At 42.2% G+C, this 19,724-nt stretch overlaps 1 protein-coding gene across 3 annotated transcripts in view; it reads right to left on the reverse strand.

Annotated features, from left to right (window-relative positions):
- CARD10 (caspase recruitment domain family member 10) overlaps positions 1–19,724 on the reverse strand; it is a 78,981-nt gene that overhangs the window by 41,869 nt on the left and 17,388 nt on the right. For all 3 annotated transcript variants that reach the window (XM_042470937.1, XM_042470936.1, XM_042470938.1), the window contains exons 3-7: positions 18,543–18,761; positions 16,644–16,781; positions 11,971–12,296; positions 5,492–5,674; positions 348–503 (exon numbers count right to left, since the gene is read on the reverse strand). In XM_042470937.1, coding sequence (XP_042326871.1) covers positions 348–503; positions 5,492–5,674; positions 11,971–12,296; positions 16,644–16,781; positions 18,543–18,761 — 1,022 coding nt within the window. The remainder of the gene's footprint in view (positions 1–347; positions 504–5,491; positions 5,675–11,970; positions 12,297–16,643; positions 16,782–18,542; positions 18,762–19,724) is intronic.

Here is a 19,724-nt window from a genome sequence, read left to right on the forward strand (position 1 = left end):
CCATCAGAAAGCAAAGATGTCACCATCTCAGCAGCCCATGTGGACAATTTTGGATTGTGGAATATTTTGGAATTCCAGATAAGAGAGAACATGTACTTCCAAGCCCTGGCTACAAACGTGTGCCTTATCTTTGCTTATACACTGTAGTTCAAGGACTGAGCAGTATAAAATCAGATTGGGCCCTTCCAAACTGCTGGGGATGGGACAAACTAAAACAGTCAGTTTCTCTCTAAATAGCATCCAAAAGTGATAAAGCCCCATTTTTGTTCCAACAAATTGTCCCCTCCAATTGCATTAAAGATTGGATGCATTGTAACCATGATGAGGATTGTGCAGTTCCATCTTACCTTATCTCTCAGCCCTTCAGCCCACTGCAGTTCATTTTGCACGGAGTCTAGTTTCTGACACAATTCCTGCCGGTCAGCTTGTGCTTCCTTCCAGTCATGCTCCAGAATGTCTAGAAGGATCCTCTCAGAGCCTGGCACCTGGCCTTCACCTGCTGTCTAAGCAAGAAAGGAGTAGAATCACCTGTCTGCTAGGGTAAGCTGGGATAGTAGGGTGGGTGGAGTGAGCAAGAGCAGTTGGCAGATTTAGGAAGTGGGTCAGTTTAAATCTCTAACAAGGCCTCTAGAACAGAAGATTTAGCCCATTCATTCTATACCCCTAAAATCTTCCTAAAATCTGGTGACAGGGCCAACCTGGACTTTTCACCATGCTGAGTTTTGCATTTCATGCAACCCATGGTGACCCTGTAGATGAGACATCTCCAAGACTCCCTATCCTCCACTGATCTGCTCAGGTCCTGCAAGTTCATATCCGTGACCTCCTTAATGTGGCCTTCCTTTCTTTCTGCTTCCCTCCACCTTTCTTAGCAATATTGTTTTTTCCAGTGAGTGCTGCCTTCTCATGATGTGGCCAAAGTACAACAGCCTCATTCTAGTCATCTTGGCTTCCAGAGAGATTTCTGGTACGACTCATTCGTTCAACTTCTTGGCTGTCCATGGTAACCTCAGCACTCTTCTCCAGCAGCACATGTCAAATGAATTAATTTTCTTCCTATCTGCTTTCTTAACTGTCCAGCTCTCACATCCATACATGGTGATAGGAAATACAATGGCTTGTATGATTCTAACTTTCGTGCTCAGTTGTATGGCTACATTTTAGGTTATTTTCTAGTTCTTTCATAGCTGCCCTCCCATTCTTAGTCTTCTTATCATTTCTTGACTGCAGTTTGATCAATGTTTGATCCCAGGTATGATAATTCTTTTACTATTTTCTATTCCCTCATTACCTAGATTAAATTTGTGTAAATTCTCTGTGATCATTAATTTTGTTTTCTTTATGTTCAACAATAAGCCTCCTTGATCTTCCTTAGAAGTTGTTCCAAGTCTGTGATGTTTCCAGCTTGTAGTATGGTGTCATCTGCATATCTTAGGTTGTTGATATTTCTTCCTCCTATTTTCACTCCTCCTTCTTCTGTGTCCAATCCTGCATTGTTCTGCATATAAGTCGAACAGATAGGGTAAGAGGATTCAGCCTTGTCTGACCTCTTTGCCAACTAGGAACCATTCTGTTTCAATATGTTCTGTCCTGACAGTAGCCTCCTGTTCTAAGTAAAAAGATTCCTCATTAGGACTATCAGATATGTTGGCACTCCCATGTCTTTAAGGGTGTTCCATAGTCTTTTGTGATCTATGTAGTCAAAGGCCTTGCTATAGTCTATAAAGCACATGCTTATACTCTTTTGGAATTCCTTGGTATGCTCCATTAGCCACTGTATGTTTGCAATGTAGTCCCTAGTGTCTCTTCCTTTCCTGAATCCTACATGTACTTCTGAGATTTTTCTCTCCATGTACAATTGAAGCCTATGTTGCAGAATTTTGAGCATGATTTTGCTTGCATGAAAGATTACAGCTATGGTCCTATAGTTTCTGTAGTCTTTTGTATCTCCTTTAACTGTAATAATTCCATGAATATTTTTAACTGTAATAACTTTAACTGTAATAAGCTCCATGAATTAACATCTCAGTGACAAAAAGTTTCCACACTCAACCTGGATGTTCTTAAAGGTGCCCAGTAATTCCATGGAAGTTCTCCATATTACTCAAGAGTTCTCTGAGAGTATCATAACGAGTTATCTCGGGAAAGCAAATAGCCACTACTTTATGTTAGTTGTTTTTACGAACTAGAGTTATAGCCTGTTTTCCTCTAAAGAGCTCAAGGCAATATTCATTCATTCATTCATTCATTCACTCACTCACACATTCATTCTTATTTAATTTATATCCCACCTTTCTCTCAATATGGGAACCACAGCAGCTTACAGTGTAGAATTAAAACTATACATGTGATTTGTCCCACCTCCACTTTATCACTGTCCTCTGCTCCTCCATGTTATCCTTACAATATTCCTCTAAGGTAAATACAGCTAAGATAGCAACAAGCACAGAGAACTGTGGCTGAATAGGAGTTTGACCTGACTTTCCCCATGCCTAACCAGTACTCCGACCACTCCACTATCTTCATATCAGATAATGTGTATGCTACCTAAGGTGTGTGTGTGTGTGTGTGTGATTGTGTGTAAGAGAGAGAAAAGAGAAAGAAAGATTGGTCTTTACCAAATTACAACTAACTGATATGAGGTGCATAAGCAGTGAAAAATATTCTGTTCAGCTTGAATGGAAAGTGTCAAGCTGTGTCAGATTGATGGTGTACAATCAAAATGTCATACCTAAGCCAGTCTTTATAGTTCCTTTTCAACAAAGAGAGATGGACACATGTCTTCCAAGATAAGAAGCTTGTAATTACATGCTGTATGGGACCAGTTCTTAAAACACTCCATGTCAAAATTATACAACATAATGGCAATATCAACATTTTGCTGACCATGTAATAGATTTATACAACTGTATCCAGATGCTGTCTCCTCAATTATCCTTTCCCCTAAGTAAAATTATGTATTTGCCTGGTTAAACCTTGAGGTGGGAGTGAGGGTTTCAAATTGAAAACATCTTGAAGCAATTTTTCCTCAGGTTTTAAAAACCAGGGCAAGCTGTAAATTATGAGATAAAAGTGATACAAAGAGCACTAGAGAACCATAGCCATTATATATTTGTAATATAGGGTGGGGTGTGGGCAGGTTCCTTTCCATATGTGTTTCTCTGAAGTTGCAAATATCTTTGACCCTTTCAAATAACACATCCTTTCTGGGGCTTCGAAACCCAAAAAATAGATTTTTTTTTTCTGAAGCAAGTCTGCTAGTGAGAGCCAAATCTTGTAATTAGCATGTTTCCACTTCCAGCTCCCAGCCCAAAAGATAAGAAGAGTCTTTGCATTACACACTTCTATCAGTGTAATATGTATCTAGGTGCCACAGTTCCATTCTAAGGAATACTTAGAATTCTCTAAGACAGAGCTTTGTCTACTCTCTTGAACTACAGTTCCCAAGATACCCCAACAAGAAGGACAGAGGGTCAGATCGCAAAATGCTGGTAACTGTGGTGCAGCTCTTTAGCAGAGAATTCTAACATGGAAAATGGTGTTGAACTGATAGTGTAGTACTGTACAGACATATGTACCAAGGTAAACATACCCCCACCCCACAGGGTTTCAGGAATGGCAGGGGGAAATCCTGTTATTATCCCCAGTCTCAAAGCAGAGATCACAGAGGGATTCCACCCCTGCCCAGATCACTTGCATTCTCATTGGAGAATATGACTGGTATGTGGTATGTACTATGATATTTGATTGTAAAGTGGAAATAACAGAGGCATTTCCATATAGAGAGAAACTCAGAATAATTTAATTATAAGAAAGCTCAAAAAGAAAATAGAAGCCTGAGTAGCTTTATACTATTTGTACTTAATACAAGTCCCCATTCTTCTTTCCCACTTTGCCTATTATTTTCTTTCAGTAAATGCCTTCTTGCACTGCCAGTGGCATTACCTTTCTGCAGTGGTGGAACTGTGTACTCTTCTGAGGCAAAAGGCTATGCTGATGGAGCATGGTGCTAGCAGGATCTCCAGTGACAGCTTTCATTGAAGAAACAGATTAATGTGACAGCTACTGGGCAACAGCAGTTGCAGGGTGGATGAGGAAAAAAAGACTAAAACTGAATCCAGGCAAAATGGAGATACTCACAGTAGAGACCCCTACTCCAGGTACAGTATTGATATACAACAACCGGTCCTAGATGGGTGTCACACTCCCCTCAAAGGACTGTGTTCACAGTCTGGGGGTGCTCCTGGTCTCGTCGCTCCAGATTACTAATCAGGTAAATGCGACGGTCATGAGTGCTTGTTATCAGCTTCGGCTAATTCACCACTTTCCTGAAACTGGGGGACCTGGAAACTGTAGTACATGCCCCAACTTCTGCAATGCGCTCTACATAGGGCTAACCTTGTGCTTAGTCCGGAAACTTCAGTTAGTTCCGAATATGGCATCCATGTTGGTCTCGGGAAAAACTAGAAGTGACTATATAACACCTATCCTAAAATCACTCCACTGGCTCCCCATTGGTTTCCGGGTGCAGTACAAGGTGTTGGTTGTGACCTTTAATGTCCAACTTACTTAGGGGACCCTATCCTACTGTGGTCTGAACAAAGGCTTACAAGAAACTGCTACAAAGATATGTTAGATATTTCTAAATAGTATAGAAACACAGCAGCTACATAACCAATATCAAGGCACTGTAAGTATAGAGATTTTGACCCAGGTCCTCTTGCAGCCAGTCTTCAGTAGCACCTAGGTTCTTAGCAAACTAGGTTGCTGGATACTGTTCCAAAAAGGTAGATGAATCCTTATTAATTCTTGTGTTCAAGCCAGCTCCCTTGTCAAAGCAACTTGTCTGACTGATGTTGTAGTGTCTCATCAATCCTGACTATCAGCCCATATTTATCTACATCATATCCTTCTTTCTCTTCTGATTTTCACTGGCTTGGGATATTCTATGTCCAAAGAATGTGCTCCGCCATCAAGTTATGGCCTCCAACTGAACAGGAGAAGAAACTCTACTGAAGCTGAATTGTGGGGCACCCAGGGCAAATCAAAGAAAGGACCTCTTCATGCACCACACTCTTAAGATTCACTAGAACCAGATTTAGTGAGGACCACCAAATGGATAACTTTAAAAAGGGATTGGAGAAATTCATGGAAGATGGGGCGGGCCATCAATGGCTACTACTCACAACATGTTACCTCCTGTAACAGAAGAAAACTTGTTGCAATGGAACACAAGGAAGGGGTGCTACTGCCACTCCTTCCCAGTGGCATCTGTTGTCTGTTGTGGGAGCAAAAAGCTGGACTGGTTGAGCCTTTGACCTGATCCAACAGGGCTCTTCTTATGTCCTTAAACTGCTGAACTGAGAAAAACCTCCTATATGCACACATTGGCTCTTACCATCCAATAGAGGCTGAAGGTTCAGAGGAAAAAACTTATACAATTCTTTATTAAATGGATTGTGCGTTCATCTCAATTATTTTCAGCAAATACCTGCACCACATTCTGCAGTTCTTGAAGGGAAGCAACCAGCCTTTGGTTCTCAGCTTGCAAGTTAGAGATTGTGTCAGCAAGGCCACAATCCTCTACTTCTCTGCGGGGAGCCATCAATGCCTGTTTCCTCAGCAGAGAGCATTCTTCCTCCATGCTGCTGACCTTGCATTTCAATTGATCTACCTGAAACACAAAGAAAATCAAGAGCATGCAAGCTCAGCATCAAGGATGTAACAAGAGCAACTTATGTAGGACTTTATTTGCACTAATAGGACTAAATCTAAAACTGCCAAACACAGCTCAACCCAAGAACATACAATGTCATAATACAGTGGGCCTCTGGTATCCACTGGGGTTTGGTTCCAGGACCCCTGTGGATACCAAAACCTGTGGATGCTCAAATCCCATTAAATACAATGGCACAGTAAAATGGTATCCCTTATATAAAATGGCAAAATCAAGGTTTGCATTTGAGAATATATATATATATATATATATATATATATATATCTTCTATCACAGCTGTGAACAGTTGAATCAGTGGATGAAGGGAGTATATTTAAGCATGGTCAAAGAAAACTTCTCTGCTTCACAACTAATTTCTGGAATGAGTGGAAATAATTACCATATCAGAGGGTAGCTGTCTTTAGTCTGGAAGCCTTAAGGTATATCAGACTGTGACCCACAACAACATCAGCCAACACAGCCACTGATCTACTAGCAGGGATTAAAGAGTTTGTTGTACAAAAGACCCTGAGATTTCTCCCTGAGTTGGAGAAGCCTGGTGTTAAGTATTTCAAAAGAACTTCATTTTTATGGCACAGATGAACTATCCCCATCACACACTGATTCACTAGATTCACTGTCAGGGCCCCAGACATATTTAACAGTCATAAATTGGCAACATTTTCCCCCATTTGTGGAGTACCACTGAAGCACAAGATCAGAAACACTCCCTTTTGTCACAATGGAAAGAGCAGAGAGAGTGAAAGACAACACATCAAAATTCCACCATCACACTAGCATCTGTCCATCAACCCTTTTTCCCCTGCATTCTTATTGAAAACCATATCCAGGAGGTTTCCCAGACTTCCAGATCAAGCATTGAGGGTGCACAGGAGACTATAGGGAAGAAGAGAATCCCTTCCTCAGAGATGTTTGGTCCTGGCCAAATGTACACAGAAGAGAGCTAGTTTGCAAAGGTTAGAAAATTTACTTGTTTTGTCACTGATGGACTCTGTAGTCCAAAAAGTAATGAGAGCTAAGACTATACTGCAAGGCAACAGCAAGGAAGAGGACAATGACTAGAATCCCAGAAGCCAGAGACCAAAAAGCATGAGTGACTGCAGAAGGATTTCTAATCTAAACACAGCTGAGAGTAGATGAATTCACAGTAAAGGTGTCCTATCTTAGAGGAAACAGATGTGTCTATTGCTCATGGTGAAAGTCAGATAAGCAAGGTGCGGTCTGATAAAATTCCTTCAACTAGCTGAAGTGAAAAGAGGATGTGGGTTTGTCACATGGCCAGTGTTTTCTCAGTCGCTATGAAAGTATTCAAGGTGAATCTCAGGTTGTATGTCACCTGGAGTACCTGCAAAGTCACTGAGAAGACATTACCTAGACAGTGGGTGACAGCAAAGATCAATCAGACAACAAACTTCCATCTTAGGCAACAAAAAAATCCTGTATGTATGAATACCATGCATGCACACACCCACACGATACTGTGCTACAAATTTTTTAAAAGTAAAAAGGATAGACACTTTTTAAGTGGAAAAGACTGATGTTGTAGCACGAGAATGACAGGAAAAGCAGATATACTCTATTTCTATCTCTCTTTAACATATACATGTTGAACAGTTTGCACAACACAAACTGCAGCTGCAGCTGCAGCAGCAAATGAGCATGTGTGTTTCTTTACCTATAGCTTATTCTTTGTAAATTTGGGTTTACAACTTGAGTTTTTGAGCTGCCTCTGCCTTGACCTCACCATATGGCCTTGTGGAAGACCTCAGCTTCAGTCTTCAGGATAAAAATATTGGCTTTACTTAACAAGGTTACTTAATGATTGCTGAGACAATCAATCCATGGAAAGATCCTTAAATACCTTAAGTATCTAACTATTATGAATCTTTTGTCATAAGTTGTCATAAGTTGGAAATGACTTGAAGGCACAACAAAATTAATATTTCAGGGCACACAAGAAAGTAGATTGTGTGTGTGCATGTTCATGTGTTATGTACCTTCAACATCATTTCTAACTTACAGTGACCCTAAGGCGAAGCTATCATGGGGTTTTCTTGGCAAGACTTGTTCAGAGGAGGTTTGCCATTGCCTTCCCCTGAGGTTGAGTGCATGTGACTTCCCAAATGTCACCCAGTGGGTTTCATGGCCAAGTGGGAATCAAACTCTGGTCTCCAGAGTTTTAGTCCAACACTCAAACCACTATACCATGCTGGCTCTAGGAGAATCTATAATGAGGGGACCTCAGGGCTGGGGGCCCTGCAAGGCTCCCCAGACAGCCATAATCCCTTCCACATGATACCTCTGGTTGATGATTTCCAACCTTCCACATTTGGTAACACTTTGAAAAGCTAGCCCAGGAAATAGCACCAAAAAAGCCCATAGAGAAGAAGATCTGACCATGTTTGTAAACTATCTAAACAACATCCACCTGAACATCCAATTCACAATGGAAAAAGACAAGGAAGGAACATTGCCATCCTGGGATGTCCTAGTCAGCCGCAAACCGAATCAAAGGTTGGGCCACACAGAGTATACAGAAAACCTACACATGTGGGCAGAAACCTGCACAAGAATGCCAAAAAAGAAGCACAATAAAAACACTGGTAGACCAGGCAAAAAAAGATCTGTGAACCCCACTTCCTGGCTGCCAGACCTAGCAAAACCCATAGGAGTGAAGACAACCACCCAAAAGGAAGGTATTTTTTACCATACATCAAAGAAGTCACAGACAGAATAGGGAAACTGGTGAAGAAACACAACCTCCAAATGATCTACAAACAAACCAAGAAAATCCAACAAACACTGCACTCAGCAAAGGACAGGCGAGACCCTCTCACAGCCACAGAGGTTTATCACATACCGTGCAGCTGCAGACAAGTCTACATAGGGACCACCAAATGCAGTGTTCAAACACGAATTAAGGAACATGAGAGACACTGCAGACTGAGTCAGCGAGAAAAATCAGTAGTAACAGAACATGTTATAAACTGCCCTGGGCATAAAATGCTATTTGAAAACACTTAAATTCTGGACCATGCCAACAACTATCAGGTCAGAATACACAGGGAAGCCACTGAAATCCACAAACCCCTCAACAACTTCAACAGGAAAGAAGAAACCCTTAAAGTAAACAAAGTTTAGCTACCAGTCCAGAAAAACACCAAAATCAAGACCCTGCAAGTGCAAATAAAAACCACCCAGGTTGAGGGGCATTTCCTAGTTGACAATGGATCATTAATTAAATTGACACCCTGATACCTTGCCATTCAACAACAGACCAACACAGAGATTAACGTGTAAATCACTTCCTCTCAACCAAGGGTCACACAATATATAGACCCCACTCACTTCCATGCTAGCATTCTCTGAAGATGCCAACCCACAATGCTGGCAAATCATCAGGAATAAATTCTTCCAGAATGCACTCACACAGCCTGAAAAACCTGCAAAAACTATAGATGCGGGCTGTGAAAGCTTTTCACTTCACCTAAGACTTTAAGCTACAATAAGATGGTATTTTTCAAGCCACCCATGTGCCTTTGGACCCTCTCATTTTTGGAAAGTGAGCCCCAAGAAGATCTCTGAAATTGAATGTGGTCCTTGAGCTGTAAAACGTTCCCCACCCCAAAATAAAATAAGACCCTTACATAATGCACAGGTGCCATGCCACACAAGCATGGTCCAGAAATGTTTCCACAATTTCTGGAATGTTGGTTCTGTGTTAAAAATTGTCTTAACCCCAAGCAGCCTGTTCACTTTCCACAGGGGCAGCCATCCCAGTCTGACTCAGCAAAAACAATAGTGAGTCAGTGGTCTGGGTCCACAAACTGTCATAAGTGTGTTAAGCCTTTAAGAAGGCCCAAAATTCTTTGTAGTACAGCCTGTTCAGTTCACTAAAAAGAGCACAAGAGAAAGCAAGAGCCTTGAGGAGGAATTTGCATCATGAGGACAACAGAGCCAGGCATATTCATTTATTTTATTTATATTATTTATTAAAACATTTATCTCCTATCCTTTATCCAAAGATCTCAGGGTGGCTTACAATAAAATCAACTTTTAAAAAAACAGATACAGACGGACCTCCGTATCCATGGTAGATCCGTTCTGACCCACCCACCCCTGTGGATAACCCCCCCCCATGCCACCATTAAGAAAAATTAGGGCTTGCCGTTCATGGATAATTAAATCCAGGGATGGCAAGTCCACTGATGTGGAGGGTAGACTGTAATTACAAGTTTAAAAATCTTCCAAAAATTTTGGAATGCTCTAACAATAACTATAGCATTTACATTTCTATACCTCTTAATAGTGAACTCAGCACTGTCTAAGCGATTTACAATCTATAAGCCAATTGCCCCAACAAGCTGGTTGTTCCTTTTACCAACCTAAGAAAGGACAGAAGACTTTGGGCCAGTACATACCGGCAGGAAACGTGTGGCAGCGGAGCGATACTAGGGTTCAGGAATGTGCAGCAACCGCACACTCTCAAGCCCTAGTACAGGCGGACGGAGGCATCATGATGGCCTCCTGTCCATATGGGGGGGCGCCATGATGGCACCGATGCCACGCAGCATCCAAACGTCACTTCCAGGAAGTGACGTCATGGCACGGCTTCTTTTTGGCAGCATGTCAGTGCCATGCGATGCGGCTGCTGCAGCACCGACAAGTGGGAAAGACAGGCAGCACCGAGCCGCCCATCTGTACCATGCCCATATCAGCCTTGGGGCCCTGGGATTGAACTTACAATGTTACAGCTGCAGTACCAGCTGTTAACCACTGCTCCACTAGGGCTCTACCAGGAAAGCAGGAACACAGCTCAGTTATGAAGCATAAACCTTATTAACAGAAGATCCAGATCAATCTTTAGCATCCCTGCTTTGAAGGAACAGAGGTGAGGGGGGAAATCCCTGCCTGAAACATTGAAAAGCTGCTGCCAAGTCAGACATGACAGTACTGGACCAGAAGGACAAATCATATGACTTAGTAGAAGGCTGCCCCTGTGATCTTGTACAATGTAAATTTTCTTCTTGGGAAACATTTCCTAGATGAGGGTTGTTATACAAGCTAAGATAAGTTCTGGTTAGACTTTGAAAGAGACAGACATTGCTTTGAGGAACCGTATGCAAACAGAAAGTGTTTTGGCTTACTTGCTAGAGTCACCTGGAGCTCATCTACAATGCAGGTATTGTGTGTACTGCACCTTGTTTGTTTCTTGTTGTTGTTGTTGTTGTTGTTGTGTGCCTTCAACCTATGGTGACTCTAAGACAAACCTATCATGGTGTTTTCTTGGTAAGATTTGGTCAGAGGACCTTGGCCTTTGTCTTCCTCTGAGGCTTAGTGAGTGTGACTTGCCCATTCAGTGGGTTTCCATAGCTAAGCAGGGTTTTGAACCCTGGTCTCCAAAATCATCGTTCAGTGCTCAGACAGCTATATCATGCTGGCTATTGTTTGCTCCTATTTTGTGCTTATGGATATTCTAATTAGGACAGCATGTGTTACAAAGGAGAAAGGGACTGCTGCGGAGATGGAAGCAAGGACTGAACCTGATCCGCTCATGCCCTGCAGAGAAGAGAAATATTCCTTTTGAAAAGACTACAAGTATAGAAGACTACAATGGAAAGGCTCTCCACAAGAATTCAGCAAAGAAGAAAATTTACAGATGCTCAACTGGGCAAATCAGATTAGAAATTAAAGTGATGTTTCATCTTGCCAGAGGACAATCATTCCAAACCTTTTGTTTGCTGAAGGTTTCATCCTAAAGGATGAGCATTGTCTAGGCTTCATGCAAAACCACTAGCCAGGATATACTACTCTTACAGCCTGAAGTCTCAACAATCAACCACATGAATAACACTCACTCATGCTGATAAGAGCACCATTTAGAACACACAGGGTGCGGCTTTCTCTGGCACAGATCCCATCAGATCTCTCATTTGTGCCAGAAAATACTACAGGTTCCATTCTTCCCAAACCAATGCCTTCCTGCATCTTTTCTCCTTGGTTGCTTTATTTCTCTTAACTGTTGGTTTATCATTTTTTTAAAAAGAAAGAAACCATGATAATTATGACTTAATCTTTTTAGAGTACAAAGAGACTATTTCACAACTGTGTCACCTGAAGCAAAGGGACAGCTGGGGACTTCTTTGTCATCCCACTGCTAACACCAATTCTTGCAGGCAACAACAGCATCTACCTGACCCTTGCAACAACCTTTATTGAAACTGACACCATACCCCCAGTTGCAGGTCCCGGCTTCGTAGGACAGCAGCATTCTTTTCCTCACACAGCTGAGCATAACGCATGGCCAGCATATAGTTTTCATCTTTTAGTCTCAGCAGCTCCAAACTGCTAGAGTCCCATTCTTCCTGGAACCTCTGCCAACGTTCCTGCATCTTCTGGAGCTCCCTGAGCTGTTGCTTCAGCTGGCTGCACTCCTCCTCCAAGGCCTGGTTCTTCACCTGAAGTTGGTGCTCTTTGGCCAGATGTCCTTTCCTCTGAGCCCTAGCCTTCTTCACTTCCATCATCAAGAACTGGGTCAGGCCTTCAGGACCTTCCTCATCTGGAAGAGAATTCCCAACAAGTTGGGTGCTGGAGTTAGACTCAAGATTTAGCAAACACAATTAACCAGTTCACACATTACATGACAAGCTTGTTGGCCGTATGCCCCTAGGTTAGCAGTGGTAAACACCACAACATGCAAAGCAATATTGTGTTTGTTGTTGTTGTTGTTGTTGTTGTTGTGTGCCTTCAAGTTGTTTCTGACTTATAGTGACCTTAAGGTGACTCTATCCTGGGGTTTTCTTGGCAAGATTTGTTAAGAGGTTCACTATTGCCTTCCCCTGATGCTGAGAGCATGCGACTTGCCCAAGATCACCTAGTGATCTTTATGGACAAGTTGGGAATCAAATTCTGGTCTCCAGAGTTATAGCCCAACACTCAAACTATTACACCACACTGGTTCTCAATGGTGTGTCACCTGTAACCGTATAGTGGGCATGTACCAAGAGGATATTGTTCAAATGCTAGCTGTTTTTAAAATAAGATTTCAATCTCCAATGCTAAAATAGAAAGTAACATTAAATATACTGAAAATGATGGTGAAGCTAGAAAAGAGCATAACAGAGACAACCTAAATTTCAACAGGCCTTGCTATCACCTCTTTTCAACACACATTCTACATCTGTCTATGGACCTACTGTACCTACCAGTTCACACATCTATCATACTATCAGTATGCAGTATGCTTTATGAATTAGCAACAAAACACAGGTCTTGTTGCTCTGGAGCATACAGTTTAAAACAGGGTTGGGAACCATGCAGCTTGTCAGGTGTAGAACAGTGCTGGGAATCAGAGTCCAACAACACCTGGAGGGCCATAGAATTTCCATCCTGGCTTAGTGGAACTGCTCCTGTATCAGAGATGTCTGAAGCATAAATTTCCAGGGCTCTACTGTAAAGAGTGTATATCACTAAACTGAACTGAAGTTCTTTGATGTCCAAAATGAGTCACGCACATTCATTTGCCCATCGCCTTTTTCCAGTGCTAGGGCCCAATGCTATTCAACATCTTTATCAATGACTTGGATGACAGAATCGGGGGCATACTTATCAAGTTTGCAGATGACACCAAATTAGGCAGAGTAGCTAATACCCCAGAGGACAGGATCAAGATTCAAAATGACCTTGATAGATTGGAAAGCTGGGCCAAGGCTAACAAAATGAATTTCAACACGGAGAAATGTAAGGTACTGCACTTAGGCTGGAAAAATGAAATGCACAGATATAGGATGGGTGTCACTTGGCTGAATGAAACTATGTGTAAAAGGGATCTAGGAGTCCAAGTAGACCACAAATTGAACATGAGTCAACAGTGCGATGCGGCAGCTAACAAGGCCAATGCGATTTTAGGCTGCATCAATAGAAGTATAGTGTCTAGATCAGTGGTGGCGAACCTATGGCACGAGTGCCAGAAGTGGCACTCAGAGCCCTCTCTGTGGGTACACACGCCATCACCTTCAGCACAGAATTCACCAGAGTTTATTACTAGAACATCAGAGGGACATGGCACTTTGCGATAAATAAGTGGGTTTTGGGTTGCAGTTTGGGCACTCAGTCTCTAAAACGTTTGCCATTTATTATTTTATTATTATTATTAACCTTTATTTATGAAGCGCTGTAAATTTACACAGCGCTGTATACGCAATCTTTTTAGTTAGACGGTTCCCTGCCCTCGGGCTTACAGTCTAAAAAGATATGACACAGAAGGAGAAGGGAGTGGTGGCGGGAAAGGGTAAGAGGTCCAGCAGTTCCTCTCTACCTCCGAGGCCTGGACCAAGGCAGATGGACTGGAGGGAGGGCTTGGCTTCAAAATGGAAGGTTAATCATTTTCCAGGGAAAATACATACTCTCAAGTAGGATAATGCATATACAATACATAGCAATACAGGAAATGGATCGATAAACAGGCAATAAAAGAACATCAGATAGTAAGCGACAATTATGCAATGCCTGGGAAGGCTTCTCTGAACAGGATGGTTTTCAACTCCGTTTTGAAGCTGGTTAAAGAAGTGATGGCTCTTGCTTGTGGGGGAAGAAGGTTCCAGGAGTGAGGGGCAGCAAGTGAAAAGGGGCGAATCTGGGATGGGGCAGAGGAAATCTTGGGCTGAGGCAGGAACCCTTGACTACCAGAACGGAGGGCCCTGGTGGGAAGGTGAGGAGAAAGAAGGTCTGATAAGTAAGGAGGGGCCAGTCCATGGAGGGCTTTGAATGTCGACAGCAGGAGCTTATACTGAATGCGGAAAGGGAGAGGGAGCCAGTGAAGGGATGCCAACACAGGAGAGATGTGGTCAGAGCGGTGGGTGGAAGTGATAATGCGTGCAGCTGAATGCTGGATAGAGATTAAAGGACGGAGGTGAGAAAGAGGAAGCCCAGCCAGGAGGACGTTACAGTAATCCAGTCGTGAGATCACTAGGGCATGAACCAGGATCTTGGCAGTAGAGGCGGAGAGAACTGGTCTAGATCAAGGGAAGTAATAGTTCCGCTCTGGTCAGGCCCCACCTATAATACTGTGTCCAGTTCTGGGAACCACAATTCAAAAAGGATGTTGAAAAACTGGAGGATGTCCAAAGGAGGGTGACTAAAATGGTGAAGGGTCTGGAAACCATGCCCTATGAGGAATGACTTAGGGAGCTGGGGATATTTAGCCTGGAGAAGAGATGGTTAAGAGGTGATATGATAGCCCTGTTTAAATACTTGAAGGGATGTCATATTGAGGAGGGAGCAAGCTTGTTTTCTACTGCTCCAGAGACTAGGACCCAGAGCAATGGATGCAAGCTCCAGGAAAAGAGATTCCACCTCAACATTAGGAGGAACTTCCTGACAGTAAGGGCTGTCCAACAGTGGAACACACTCCCTCGAAGTGTAGTGGAGTCTCCTTCCTTAGAGGTCTTGAAACAGAGGCTGGATGGCCATCTGTCGGGGATGCTTTGATTTGGATTGCCTGTATGGCAGTGGGTTGGACTGGATGGCCCTTGCGGTCTCTTTCAACCCTATGATTCTATGATTCTAGGACCTGAGGGTGTTCACAGCAACATTTAAAAAAACAGATGCCATTAAAAACACAGTAATCTGTGATACCAACATGCAATTATTATCTCAAAATAGTCACCAAATTCAAACCATTTAAACCACATCACAAAAAATATACAAACACCACCATCCCAATTGCCATTACAAGCTTCTTCCTCATACATTCATACTAAGGATTCCCACCTACTCAGATTTTTTTTATCCATGGATTCAACCATCCTTGGCTTGAAATTTATTTTAAAAAATTCCAAAAAAACAAACTTTGATTTTTGTCATTTCAAATAAGAGATGCCATTTTACTATACTATTGTATTTAATGTGACTTGAGCTTCCATAGATTTTGGTATCCACGAGGGGCCTGGAACCAAACCCCAGTGGATACCAAGGGCCCACTCACTTGCAGCATAAATTCAGTCCTCTAAGGATTTTAATTTCATATACACCTCATGCTAAAAATGTATAAACGTTGCACTCCGAGTTCCAGGATGAATATTTAATAAAATGCACTCAAAATAAAATATCATATATACTCGACGGTAAGTCGACCTCATGTATAAATCGAGGACAAGTTTTGGGGCCCAAATAATGGATTTTGGTATGATTCATGGATAAGTCGAGGATAAAACTTAGGAGCATGTAACAAAGGAAGCAAAGGAACATTTACTGTCTTCATACAGAAATGTCTTATTCAGATCCTTCTAAGCCCAATTCCTCTTGGCACTCCTTTGAGATGAAGCACCAAAGCAGTGCCACCACTGCCATTTTCCCACCCATGCATTCAAAAAGGCCAGAAGCAGCATCATGGTGGAAAGAATAGAGGAACTTGGTGCTTCTTTTGGGTACTCCCAGGATGAACTAATGTTCTTACCCTTTGCCACTCTACTCAGAGAAGGGGAAGAGTATAATGTAAAATACAGTACTTACATCGACTCATGGATAATTTGACCCAGCTTTTGGTGTCAATTTTTGACAAAAATTTCTAGACCTATACATGAGTATATACAGTACTTTAACCATGAATCTGTTTACTGCGCAAGCCCTATTTCCATTCTATTAAAGTAAAATGGTACATTTTTCCACAGATAACACTGTATGAGATTATAAGAAATAACCTATAATGTCTGACTTTGAAAAGTAGATGAAGTACAAACTGTAAGCCTTTGGCCATGCTGGCTGCAGGAATTCTGGACGTTGCAGTCCAACAAAATTAACTTTTCCAAGCTCTTGATTCCAAAAGCTAGGATTCCCCAGAGAGGAATCAAGCCTGTGAGAATTCAGCAATTAAATGTATACAGAGAACCTGTCAATCACTTCTTACCTAGAATCATAGAGCAACGCTGAACTGGCTGTTTCCCTGTCAGCCGGGTGAAATGTTCTGGATAATAGAACTCCAAGGACTCTAAGAAGGCTTCATAGCCCCGCTTTCCTCTGCCCCGTAGGATATCCATGAGGAGTCCTGCAGAGATAAACTCAGGTCAGATATTTTTTTAAAAAAATGTTTCCTACCTCTCAAGACTACAGTTAGGATAAAACTATTAAAGAGGATAACCATGCCTATCACTTTGAACTCACTGAGGGATAATGATGAACTAGAAACATAGCAAATAAATTAGATAATTAGAAACCCGTAAACCTTTGAAAACTTGCATGATATATTTTGGGTTTGTTTTTTTATTTTGTCCAATAAAAGTATCACTGTTTTGTGGATTTTGGACAATGCTATATTTAGCCAGAACTTGGAAATTTTATTGTTTTGAACTACAACTCCCAGAATCGTTGGCCAGCATGACCAGAACTAGCCACGTAAGCTGCGGTTTTCTAAGAGTTATCATCTCAAAAAGGAACATGTCCAAGCTCTGTTTAATTCTGATGTGAAAGTGTTGTATATATTCCAAAAGAACGAGAGTGACAGGCAGAGGAAACCATTACTGGTGTTGAAAAGCACTAATTTAGTTATTATGGAACATACATTGTAGCAACTAAGAGAATGCTCCATACTGGTGTGACAACTCGGATCCCAAGGTGTCCCCTTAGTGACACTTGAAACCACTCTGATGCATGCATCAAGTCATACTTTTCTGCATTCTGCAACAGGGATGAGAAAATCAGGACTCACATGCAGACCTCAAACCACACTGTTGTAGCCCCTGAAACACTAAACACTCCTTCCAAAGACCCCAGGCCCCTCCCCACTGAATTTTTTCCCACATTTTGGGACAATTCTTGGGCCCCAAATCACCAAAAGTATAACCAAACCACTGACAAATTGAGTGTTTGCCTCCTTCCCCCCCAGTCTCTGAAACCCCCCAAAAGCCACTGAAACCTCCGAAAATCTGATTTCCTCACCCCTGTTGTAGAGTGCAAAAAAGTGTGACTTCTTGATGTTGCAAATCACCCCAAAACAAGAACCAGAAGTAATATGACGTTCCTTCTAGGATGGCATGACACAGGTGTAGTGAATCCCCATAAAACACTGAGAAAGGTGTGGGCGAAGTCCTGCTCTCCAGATGTGGCGGCACTACAACCCAGCAGTTTTATCCAGTATAGCAACTGCATAGGATTAGTGGGAGTTACAGTTTAACATCATCTGGAGGGTCATCCTTCTGATCCCTACTCTAAGTTCTGAGATCAGAGAAATCATTTGTTCAGTAGTACAAAAACCTTCACATGTGTCGAAATCAACCCACACAGGCGATCGCAATGTACAAGACTCCCAGAATGAGTCAAAATCACAACACTACACTCATAGGTTTGAATGGAACAGGGGTACTGTCTTTGACTGCCTGGATCAAGCCCGCACCTGACCTGGCTTGCTTGTCTTTAATGGCACTGCTAGTCATGGATATCCAAAAGAGAGTGCCTATTAGTTGGGCCCTGCCCATGCAGCATCTTAATTAAGGCCAAAGCCTGTAGAATTGCCTTTTTTAGATGACAACTGCCCAAATTTCCCAGACAGCATGGGCAAATTTTGATCACACGAGTTGAGATATTCAGGGACTTCTCATCCCCTCTCCCTAAAAAGTAAATTCTTCAATTTCAGGTTAAGCCTGGCGTGAAAGTGTTGCATATATCCTGAAAGGACAAGAGTGACAGGTAGAGAAACCATTCCTTGTGACTAAAATCCATTATTTAATTCTTATGGAACATATACCATGACATTTGATCTATTTCATTGGTTCTCAGATGAACTCCTCTGCAAGGCCTTCCCTTTCCTTACCTGTCCGGTTGCTCTTGCATGGTAAACGATAAGCACTCAGCACCTCCTCTTCATCTTGCTCGTCAATCACACGACACTGGCGTAGATATGGCGTCAGTTTTGCCGGGTTTAGAGAGCGGGTGAGTTGGTGGCGCACACTCTCAATCTTCTCCCACAGTACATCTTCTTCCTCTTCTCCTTCAAAGACACTTTGGATCTGGTCAACCATATCTTCAGACCCTAACAATGCACATGCAGGTTCACTAAATGCACATCAAGTCTCCCTTAACAGCTATCTCTCGTACTAACAAGCAAGGTAGGTAATTCAAACCATTTTGAGGCATGTTTATAGCTAAACTTTAGCTCACAATAGAGAACCAGGTATATGTTGATTATTCAGAATTACTTTGTGTCAGAGCTTAGAAATGCTACCTTTGGAGACTACAGCTTTAGCTAGATAGCTGTCCAACCAACCCAACCATCCATCCATCCACATATATACACACATGCACAAATACACACAGACACCAGCGCACACACTCACATATTTTCCTACACTCTGCCCTATGTGAAGTAGATCAATATGATCTTATTAAAAGTAAGAACTGCTAGTATTTGGATGACTGCTCCCATCAATTCTCAGGATGGGAATTTCCATTTTTTAAAAATTTCCTAAACTCTGCTGTACCCAAGCAAAGGGTAATTCTGGGAATTGTCATTGAAAAAAATAGCAGAAGGGTGGTACCAAAAATGCCAACATATTTTAGCTGACAACTCTTACTGGAGATAACAAAGCTTCAAGAGAGGTACTTCAACCTTTTAAAGTGGGGGAAAATCTGCACAGGTTTTGGGACACCACTGAATGATGGGTGAATGGGAAAGGGAGTTTGGCCATGTAGGAAAGCCCAGAGAGCCAGGCTGGGACTCCAGGAGGGCCAGATTTAGCCTCAGGACACAATTCCCCACCTGTGCAGTAAAGCAGCATATGTGCTGTTAGTACTCTGCAAGTTAACAATAATATGTTAATTCCCTCTTCACTGTAACACAGCCCTGCATGCTCCAGCTGCCATTCTAGTAACTAGAATGATGTTACATCAATTCCAGCCACTGTTTGGGGTGATTATAAGTATTCGCTGTTGCTGTTGTTGTTGCTTTGCTGTTCCAGAGTTTCATGAGTCAAAAATGGAGGAAGTGCTAAGGCCT

The sequence above is a fragment of the Sceloporus undulatus genome, chromosome 5, assembly GCF_019175285.1.
Source record: "Sceloporus undulatus isolate JIND9_A2432 ecotype Alabama chromosome 5, SceUnd_v1.1, whole genome shotgun sequence".
Lineage (NCBI taxonomy): Eukaryota > Metazoa > Chordata > Lepidosauria > Squamata > Phrynosomatidae > Sceloporus > Sceloporus undulatus.